We start from the raw sequence: 10,294 nt of genomic DNA, 5'->3' as shown, positions 1-10,294 counted from the left end.
GAAAGAAGGGTGGAAATCTCTTGGGAAGACAGTTCTGCCTACACCCTGCCTCATGGCAGTTTTGGCTTGGCATAAATTATTCCTTTATAAATGATCTCCTAACCCTTGCTACAGAGAATCTCCAGTGACAGAGGACTCCTACTCAGTCTATTGTATACGTGTCTATTCTATAGGCTAATTGCTTTTGTGGGAAGTGAAGGAACAGCATAATCTTGTTTCTGATTAGAGTCCTCTCAACCTTTCCAGCTGAAGAGGAAATGCATCTCAGAGATGCACAACCGTAACTTCTGGTCCTGAAGGCCCAGGACACACTGGTCTGCTACCTCCCTACTCCTCTCCGTGTAGCCCTCAATACTTCTCCAGTCTATAGAAATCTACAGCTATCAATCCATGAATAAGTCTGGTATTCAAATATTCATGGCTAGGAGTGATAAGTGTAGCAGAACAAACTACCACGAAAGACTTTGGAGGGGCCAGACTCAGAGATACTCAACACAAGATCAATCTGCTGATGTATTAGTGATAGAATAACAATTGATTAAAAATTAATTCCACTGTAATGTTCCATCTTGTGAAGGAGGATGCTATAAAGGTTCCTTGTAACCCTAGTTAATTTATCAAAAATAAAATATCCAATCCTGTGTATTCACTTAAAGCCATTATAAAATCAGTAGAAATTTCACTGCTAAGTTCCTGCCTCAAGTAAATCTCCAGGTACTCTCAGCATTTCATGTTTTGAATTTGAGAGGTGATCTTGGATCTGTTAGAAGAACATTGATGTTCATGGAGCTGAAGATGTAGTCATAGTTCTTTAATAACTGGTATCATATCCTGTCCCTCTCTCCAGTTTATAAATTATGCCACTGTGGTATCTTGTACAGCAATACTATGGCATGATATTTCTTTAGGACTTAGTAACATGCTGCTTATTTATATCTGCTCCAGTGACATGTGGGTTAGTTATTGCATTCTCATGGATCCACCTTCCTCAAGGTAGAGAATAAGTTGCTAAATGCAACTTAGTCCCAGTTCATACGGGTACAAAAATCCAAAGACTTTTACACATTATTAATCTGAGCCAAAGCTCTCTTTCTCTCAAGCCTACCTGCAGTTTGGAAAATGAACCAGTAAGGAGGGAAAAAAAAAGGAATCAGCTGCACAAAGCTTACGTATTTGGCATCAGCCCAGCCACTCTTTGGGGACCACATCTTTCCCTCTCCAATTAAACCCAGAGCAAGATGAGAGAGAGGGGCCAAGTCTCCACTGGCTCCAACTGTCCCTTTCTCAGGGATATAAGGAAGGCAGGATGCTAGAAAGAAAAAAAAATTACTCCTGTTAGAGCTTCCTCTTGATACACTCCTTGGAAAACAGAGAAGGAAGCTCATGAGTGTGGTCACAATAACATCCTGCAGGACTACACTGGGGGACCATAGCCCAGGGTCATTGCATCCACAGCCACACAGCCAGGTAGGTACAGCATCATATCTCTCCATCACAGGGTGTGTCCACACTGCCCAGTGTGGACAAAGCTACCTCTTCATTTCTCACTCCACTAAACACTGAGTTACTCTTAGAAACCATCTTTCAGCCCTCATGCCCCCACTGTAGTCCTCTGGGCACTGAAACAGTTGGAAATGAAGAAATGGAGCTTGGGAAACTGCAGAAAAAAGCAAGGCAGAGACCACTCTGTTCCTCTTCTTTTGCAGAGCTAAACACTGAATTGCAGCTCCTTCACCTGCTGCAGGAGGAGGAGGAGGGTGTAACAGAGTACAGCACAGAGACTGTACCCTTTGGGGCCCAAATGAATGAACATGGCCCTTGGCTCATACTCATGGTCAATAGTCTCAGAACAATCTTCCAATCTGTGGTTTAGGAAAAAAAGAGGAGTGTTGAACCTAACATTCTAACATAGATAGTAGGTACTCTTTGCTTGTCACTGCCACACTGGCATGCCTCACCAGAGGGACCATCATGCCACCCCTTTGGTTTCCCTGCTGCAGCACCCAGCAAGGCCACCCAGCTGGAATTGCTGTGAGTGTCATGGCCATATGAGCTGTTCACTAGCTGTGAGCTTTTATGTGGCTGTCCTGTAGCCCTTGCTTACAAACACCGCTGTAGGTCTCAGGGGATCTACCCACAAAAAGAAAGTAAGTGCTGCTTAAGTGGGTCTGCTTGACAAACCAACACATGCAGTTTCCTAGAGGGTAATAGCCCCCTCCCCACCGAATCCCAGTATGGTGACATACACATCAGCACCTGACAGGGCAGAAGTTAAAGACATAAGCTGTTGTAGAAGAGTGCAGCCAGAGTCAGAGTCATGCTCTTAGTCAAGCTCACTCTTCAACTAATTATCTGACCTCTCAGAGGATCATTTCCCAAACTTCTGTCTGTTTTCCACTTTCAGACTTTTCTGTGAGGTCATCTCATACCCCATGTCCTTCAACAGAGGAATTGCCTCCAGTTGTGAGCTTGTACAGCCAAGCTCTGGTCCTGATCTCTCACAACTACCAGGTTGAAAGACTAACATCTGTGGCCTCACTCATTGAGCTACACCTTTTAATGAAACAGTTAAAAGGGAAAAAGGGAAAGGATGATTTTCTTTAAACATCTTTTTACCATTAAATGCTTCAATAACTTGCTCAAGGGTTTCTAGTGATATTCCACTGTAGCCTTTGGCTAGGACATTGATTCTCAGTGCCAACAGCATTCGAGATCTCTCTGGGGTCAAAGGTTTCCCCACACCTGAAACAGTAACACTCTCAGTTACTAATCCACTACCAACAGTGGAAGAAAAGCGAAACATCAAGTAATCTCTCATTACCTGCAGAATGTGAACGAACCAAGTTCACTTGAAGCTCCCTACAGGAAAAAAATGAAACATATTAAACCCTAAAAAAGTCTCACCAGGTTTTATTTTGCACAAACCTGTTTCAGTTTTGAAATACTGAAGCAGCTCTCTCATTTAACCCAAGTACAGGGTCAAACTGCTCCCTCTTCTTCCTTTCCTGAAAAGACAGGACAGACAAAGCCACACACATAACTTACCTCAGCTTACTGTTGGGGATGACAGTTCTGGCAAACTTCCCAAACCCTGTGGTGATTCCATAAACAACTGCAAGAAACATACACTGCTGGTTAAGGAGAGAACCTGATGAAGTTTCCTAAACAATTAATAGTTAGAGGTAAAATATTTACCTGTCTGTTCCTTTACGATCCTTTCAATCACTTCTCGTGATTGTTTGACTTTAGCTTCAGCTTCAGGTGTGAGCTAAAACATAAGTAGTTTAAATATAGTTCATTTCTTACTATTTAGTTGTAGAAAGATAAACATGCCATTTTTAGCTGTGTTTGTTCAGAATCTTTACCTTTATCTTGTAGAGTCCCTTTCCTAAATTCACCAAGTCCTCCGTTGTTAAGCTGTTGCCATCTAAAGAAATATACTACACCAAAGAACCATCTTTTAGTTTGGGATATGGAAACATATACAGTTGCTTAATAATTAGAACAAATAAAAAAATGCAGTCAAAACTCAGCAGAGGAAACTTGTTTGCGCTCATTCATAAGGCAGGAACTCATTAACAAACACATAATAAGCACATTTAATTTAGTTTCTTAGACCCAGTCAATCTAACAGCTCCATGCTGCAGAGGCTCAACTCTCAGCATGTTCTGGTGAGTAGCAGGATCATTGATGATTCCTACCTGGTCTGGTTCTCGGTATTTGCTGTATCTGAAAGTTCTGTGAAGGAAAAATGGCAGACAGGATTTCACAGGTAGTGACCACTTGATTACAGTTGGCAGTGTGTTTTAAGAATGAAGGAACTCAAAAAAACAAGGGGAATCTAGAAAGTGATAAATCTGGAATTGGAAAAAGCTCACAAAGCACTCAAAAAAGGATACAAATGAACTCCTTCTGGCTGAGATGGTATGAAATCTGGAGACATTATATCTCCTTCTATAACTAGAAGAAATATGCAGAATAGACACAAACATATAAATTAGTTATTCATTACAGTACACAGCAGTAAGAATTCTAATTTGCAGTTATCAGTCCTGAGCATATTTGTATGCTCTTGGGAAAATAACAAGGAAGAATGTATTTATTTAAGGTATTTCAAAGGCAAACACAGAACAGCTGACAGCATATATAGACGATGTATATAGAATCCTGTACCTTCTAAACTACATTGTTCTGCTCCTAAAAACCAAATATTCTTAAATCATTGGGCATTTTTCATAAAAACTGTAGACAATGCAGTTTTAGATTAATCTAAAGCCACACTTTGCTGATTCAGATGTCAATCTGCAATGTGTTGCTTAAGGTTTTGCTTACCAACTTCAACAAATTCGTTGTCCTCTAGAGCATCCTCCACGGTATCATCAAGATCCAGCAGGCCAAGTCCCTTGCACCTGCGAATGTAAAACTTTACTTCTTCCACTGAGGTAAATCCCCCATTGTCAGGTTTGTTTTTCATGTATCGTCTCACAGCTTCCTTTCCCAGCCACTCGATCGTGTTGGTGGGGCTCAGGCATGGCACTGCCAGCCATTCTCCTCGGACGTGCACCGTGTATCTCGGCATGTTTTCTCTCCAAAAGTTATTCCTTGACCAAGAAGGGCTGCAGTGTGCAGGAGTTTCACGTTTACCATGCAATGGCCTGAAGAGCAGTGTCTAATCTGGAGTCAAGTGTTGCAATCAGAGAGAGGCAAAAATCCACCCTCAAAATCCCCACCTTTGTAAATAAGCAGGATCGACATATTTGGCTGACTTCATCCAATCAAACCAAACCCAGGGAATACACCCTTTTCATGGAAAGGCAAAACCCCCCACCAAAGCTATTGCCACAGGAATTTTTTTTCCCAAAGATCACATCAGGAATATAGAAATGAAAATCCAGGAGCTGAAGGTTATGTACTAAGAACAGACAAATTGAACTAAGATGCAGTGCAAATGTTTTTAAAGTGTAATTTAACATGACTTACAGAGTTATCATCTGGCAGTAAAATCACACTAACAAAAACCTCCATGAGGGACAGGGCTGTACAAGACACCCCAGGATTATGGGTTTTTCTTCTCAAGTCACTGCTATGCATGATGCTGTCCTGGAGATGGCTGAACATGCCCATGGGAAGCAGTGAATGAATTCCTTGTTTGGCTTTGCTTGTGTCTGTAGCTTTTGCTTTACACATTAAACTGTCTGTATCTCAACCCACGAGTTTTCTGGTTTACTCTTACAATACTCTCCTCCATCCCACCAGGGGGAGCGAGCGGCCGCGTGGGGATTAGTTGCCAGCTGGAGTTAAACCACAACAAGTTGAAAGCTTGTAAGGATCAGAACTCAGACCAGAAAACAACCAATTGACAGGCCTTCCCCTCCCATCCAAAGTGCTATTAAATCCAAGCCTCTTGTCACAACCTATATTCGGTATCCTCCTCCTCTAAACCAGCACATTTTGGTTTTGTTTGTTACTCCTTGAATAGTTATCCCTGTGCCAACAGATTTAATTTCTGCAAACTGGTGACCTTCAGGAAAAGCAGTCGTTGTCAAACTCGCTGCAAAAACCAACCTAGAGATGGCAGCATTCACCACAGCACCACCTAAGCCATCGGCTTGAACTGCAGCACTGCAACATACACAGGAAGAACAGCTCTCCCATTGTTTTTAAACTTACCTCTAGGTTGTTATAGTAGCGTAAGAGGTAATGCTCAGAACTGGTAAAAAAATGCAAATATTAAAAAAAGGAAAGATTGGGGTGTTAGTCCCCCCTGCAATAATAAGTTTTGAAAATATACAGTGGGTTGAAAACTCTTTTGGTCTTCATAGTCCCCTTGGACCCATAATAAAAACTGGTCCCTCAACAAAGAAGAATAAATGAAACAAAATTATTAAATCAAAACGTTTTGTACAGATCGACACACATACAAGTAGGCAATGAAAAGATTTATTTTTTTTAGTCTTTAGATACTTGAAGTTTCAACTACCGTGCTATGGAACAGAATGCTGTGCACAAAGAGCCACACCATCTACCAATTAATTGTCCATGTTTTTCAGTTCTATCACCAACACATGATTACATCTCAGAACAGCTTTTTGTGTGTTCTAAAAATTGCTTGTAACAAAAAACATTCTCCCAGTTGCAGAGGTGTAGCAATTTTGCGGCTTCATTTGGAAATGCAAAAAAATAGAAAGTACTGAACCTGATTTGGAAGATTCATTTTAAGCTACATTAGTACCAAAGCAGCAGAGCATGTTATGACAATCAAGCACATATATCGACAGTTTGGCCAATCAGTCTCTTCTTTCAGCAACAAGAAAATTTCAAAGAAGTCAGTACATTTGTCACTGGTCCAGCTCCAAGTCTTTGCCCACAAGCATTGAAGTGACTGGGTGCATAGAGGCTCTATGCTCCAGAAATGTCTTGACAGCCAGATCTCGACTCTTGTCAAAACTGTAAAGGTCCCTGTAAAAGAAGAAGAGTGAGGGGAAGCACCATTACAAAAATCTAGGAATATAGTACAACAGAGATTTTCTCAAGGTTTTGGTTTTTTTCCTTAAAGCCCTGTCTTATGGTGCATACTGGGAGACTAAGCTTTCCTCTATGAAAAAAAAAAAATCAGCAAGTGGAAAGGGACTCTGACGAGTCACAGTATACAGAGAATTCTGTATTATACCACTTCAAAGCGTGCCATAAATGCATGTCAAGTATGATACATTCCATTATACTACAAAGGCCAACAGCACGAGCTCTTACAATCGGGAGATTACTTTTACCTGAACAAGGGTCGAGTAAACTTCATTCTGCCCTGATCAGTTGCCATTTTTAGAGCCAGAGGAATAGCTTCTTCCCACTTGGACCTGATACAGAGGCGCAGCCACCTGAAGACAGGGAGGAAGAAAAAATTTGCACTTTTATTTGTGGTGGTGTGTTGGTTGGTTACCTTATGATTCTGTTCCCACAAACACACTGGGCACTGCTGTGTCATCATGAGAATGAGATTCCAGCTAAGTTCAACATAAAATATTTAGTATTTGACTAGCATGTTACAAAGGCAAACTTTTCTGTACAAAAGAAAAAAATTGCATCAAAGTTCCTCTAAAATGGTCTATTTTCTGCAGCTATGTATTTTTTATACCACACTAGTGCCCGGTTGCATCACTCAGAATTAAAGCTGAATTATATAGCACTTGCCATATTTGACCAAGTGACTAAGAAAAAACCCAAACCAACAAAAAAACTAACAAAATGTCACCAGTTACTGGCATGTGCTTGTTTTGTTTTGAAAATAAGAAGAAACTGATCTTGTTACAAGAAGTAGAAGCTATACCATATATTTAAAATAGTTAGGTTTTTTAATAAGAAAAAATTACTCAAAGTTAGTTAAGGCAGAACAGACTACAGACTACTGCAAATGTATCCGAGTAGGTAACAGCAGCAAAATACACAATACTTCAAGATACTTGTAAAGATTACTTATGTCCCCAGCAACAACTTTATCTAACAAGTGGCATGTGTAAACACAATGTGCAAATACAAAATAGAAGAAATTAGGACGGCACAAGAAGAAAGCCATTTAGCCAGAAGCACTTCCTGCTTGCATAGAAACTTCTCTTTTGATATTTACTTTTTTCTGTTGATGAGACAAAATCTTTGCAATAGTAAGCACTAAAATGTGACAAGAAAAATTTTCAAGTTGTGCTGAAAAAAACACTGGCACATCAGCCGAAGAATCAATTAGGTTTAAGTGCAGAAGACCAAGTGCTGACTAAATATTGCAAAGATTGTTCAAGCATCTTTAATTCGCAGAGAGGCTCACTATTGTATTGTTCAACACCACCCCCAAAATAGGTTATCTAATTATCAGGTTCCTTTGCTATCGTGACAGATTAAAATAAAGCACAGCTAATCCACTGTCCACTTTGAGATCTTCTGTTAGACTGTATTGACTCAATTCAGCTAATCCACTGTCCACTTTGAGATCTTTTGTTAGACTGTATTGACACAATTCGTAAGTAACAGAATACCACTTGGGTAAGCAAACTCACACAGGTACTTACCAAAAAACCCACAATAACAACACGAATAACCCCAAACCCTGCAGCAGTTCTGCACAACAGGATGTCTCAGACTATTTGTGAAGCAGGACACTTTTATGAAAGCATTTAAGATTAGAAAAATGCCCAGATAAAAACAAACCTGAATCGTATTTCAGAGTTGTGTATAGCGTTGAAGTTATAGACTTCCTGCATGCGCTGGACATGTGACAGTGGAAGAGGTGGCTGCAAAACAAATTGCATAGTCAGAATAAGCCAGAGGAACACTGCAAGCCAGATACTTCAGAAATAAACAGGAGAATTCAAAAAGATAGATGCTACAAAGGAATTGAAAGCTTACAGTGACAAATATTTTATTTGTTCCTTGCACCTTTTCGTAGTACTAGGGAAGGGGCAAGGAACCAGTCAGCTAATTCCCATACCAGTACTACCAAAACAATCACAACAAAGTATTTTCATTCCATTGTATTTATAGCTTGTTTGCTGTAACATCAAATACAAATAAATTCAAGCACTTTATAGTTTTTTTACCTTTCAATCCAAAATACTCTACATGTTTCTCATTAGCTGAAGAGCCAGATATAATCAGGGAGGCATAGATGAAGGTTTAAAAAACTATGTATGGTGAGAGTAGATTAACTTAGCAAAGCTTAAAAGGAAATGAACAACTTAATTCCAAAGCAAACTAGGGTTCTCTGTCTGCTTTTGTGATACCAGAATCAAGTCACCCCAAGGTGTGCATTTACCTCCAGAAGCAACAGAGCCAGGAACTCAATCAGCTGATGAGATGACATTTCCTTCAAGTCTGCTGAGCTGAACGAGCCCAAATCACTTTGTTTTGCCTAAAAGAGAATGGTTACTTAATTTTTCATAGGTGTTTCAAAGTACAATAAGGTGTAATTTTCTGCTTAGACGCCTGCATTTACTATTGAGCCATTTCACATAAAAAAGACACCAATTTGTGTCTGTGCAGGATGCTACAATAAGAGGAATGGAGGGACTTAAGCTGCTGCCTGATGTTTGCATTCTCCACTTATTCTCTCCCACTGACTGTTTTATCTCCACTGTCTGTTAGTTAAGTGAAAAATCAAATACTTGTTTAATAAAAATTAAGAAGAAAGTTAAAAGATAACATACAAATACAGTGAAAAGCTACAGAGCTAACGTAAGGAAGGTATGGTGAATTCTCTATTAGCTGCATGATTTTTATGGTTAAAATCATGAAAAAATTATATGGTATTAGTTACTTATTATAATTTATGTATTTCAGGTTTTGATGGGAAATGCTTACTAACACCACTATAATATAGGGGAACTGTTGTTACTACAATACAAACAGTAATGTAGATACACTTTGGCATTTGTTTTTAAATCAAGCCGTAACATCAGGGTTTCAAAAAGAATATTCTCACTTTGGTTACTACATGTGCATAACAAAAGACTGGCTGTGTCTCTTGTCAAAATATGTACTGCACTTCACAGACCTAAGTCATAGCTAATCCAGATTCTATGAAGAAATGCTAGTCTGTGAAATCCAATATCCCTGGCAGCCATAAACACACATTGGCTCAGCAAACGATGGATTTCAGCAAAGAAGGGCTCATGTTGTACAAACTAGATTCTCAAGATACAGGCATCACAGTGTTTTTAACCACTCACCTGGATCCATCTCTGGCTCAAGGCAACACAAGCATTTGCTAGTGTCATATCATACCTGGCAAGTAACAAAAACAAAGGATCACACTTTGGAAACACGAAACGCTCCTGTAATATTTTCACAAGAATGATTAGAGATTATTCTCAAGTGGCTCCACATTTGTTCATTGCAGGCTCCAACTGATTGCTGCAACACAATTTATAAAAGATATGTGATAATAAAATCTATTTCAGTTTTACTTAGAAGCACTGTGTGCACAGGTGACACTAACCCTTGATCCCACACAGTCCTAAAATGATCAGTACTTCTAAACATACACTCATACATATATTGTAATTTAGAGCTGAAAAGAGCTTTGCTGTAACAAACTGTCAGGTAAAACAATCTTTCCTGGCAACTTTCAAAGCAAAATGACTTTCTACCAGAATAAATGACTGAAAATGTTAAACATTTGTTTTCTCCTATTCACACCTACAGAGTACTATGACATTTTCTAACAAAAACTTTCGCCCTGTTTACAAACTGTTTCATGACTGTTTGGAAAATCACATGCAATCTGGAGAAGGAAAAGATGAACTATAGAAGA

At 39.5% G+C, this 10,294-nt stretch overlaps 2 protein-coding genes across 2 annotated transcripts in view; both read right to left on the bottom strand.

The window, feature by feature from the left end:
* Window positions 1-4,597, bottom strand: part of HAL (histidine ammonia-lyase) — a 12,701-nt gene extending 8,104 nt beyond the window's left edge. Inside the window, exons 1-9 of the mRNA XM_009071371.1 lie at window positions 4,333-4,597; window positions 3,900-3,960; window positions 3,702-3,729; window positions 3,366-3,440; window positions 3,196-3,268; window positions 3,046-3,112; window positions 2,822-2,859; window positions 2,617-2,742; window positions 1,170-1,309 (exon numbers count right to left, since the gene is read on the bottom strand). Coding sequence (XP_009069619.1) covers window positions 1,170-1,309; window positions 2,617-2,742; window positions 2,822-2,859; window positions 3,046-3,112; window positions 3,196-3,268; window positions 3,366-3,440; window positions 3,702-3,729; window positions 3,900-3,960; window positions 4,333-4,579 — 855 coding nt within the window. The 5' untranslated portion in view covers window positions 4,580-4,597. The remainder of the gene's footprint in view (window positions 1-1,169; window positions 1,310-2,616; window positions 2,743-2,821; window positions 2,860-3,045; window positions 3,113-3,195; window positions 3,269-3,365; window positions 3,441-3,701; window positions 3,730-3,899; window positions 3,961-4,332) is intronic.
* A 1,741-nt stretch (window positions 4,598-6,338) lies between these two features.
* LTA4H (leukotriene A4 hydrolase) overlaps window positions 6,339-10,294 on the bottom strand; it is a gene marked incomplete at its 5' end in the record, with an annotated part of 4,746 nt that continues 790 nt past the window's right edge. Inside the window, 5 exons of the mRNA XM_009071382.1 lie at window positions 6,339-6,459; window positions 6,771-6,875; window positions 8,194-8,276; window positions 8,798-8,893; window positions 9,711-9,804. Of these exons, the coding sequence (XP_009069630.1) occupies window positions 6,339-6,459; window positions 6,771-6,875; window positions 8,194-8,276; window positions 8,798-8,893; window positions 9,711-9,804 (499 nt within the window). The remainder of the gene's footprint in view (window positions 6,460-6,770; window positions 6,876-8,193; window positions 8,277-8,797; window positions 8,894-9,710; window positions 9,805-10,294) is intronic.

The sequence above is a fragment of the Acanthisitta chloris genome, unplaced genomic scaffold (genome assembly GCF_000695815.1).
Source record: "Acanthisitta chloris isolate BGI_N310 unplaced genomic scaffold, ASM69581v1 scaffold8400, whole genome shotgun sequence".
Lineage (NCBI taxonomy): Eukaryota > Metazoa > Chordata > Aves > Passeriformes > Acanthisittidae > Acanthisitta > Acanthisitta chloris.
This window is presented reverse-complemented; position numbering and strand designations above follow the sequence as displayed.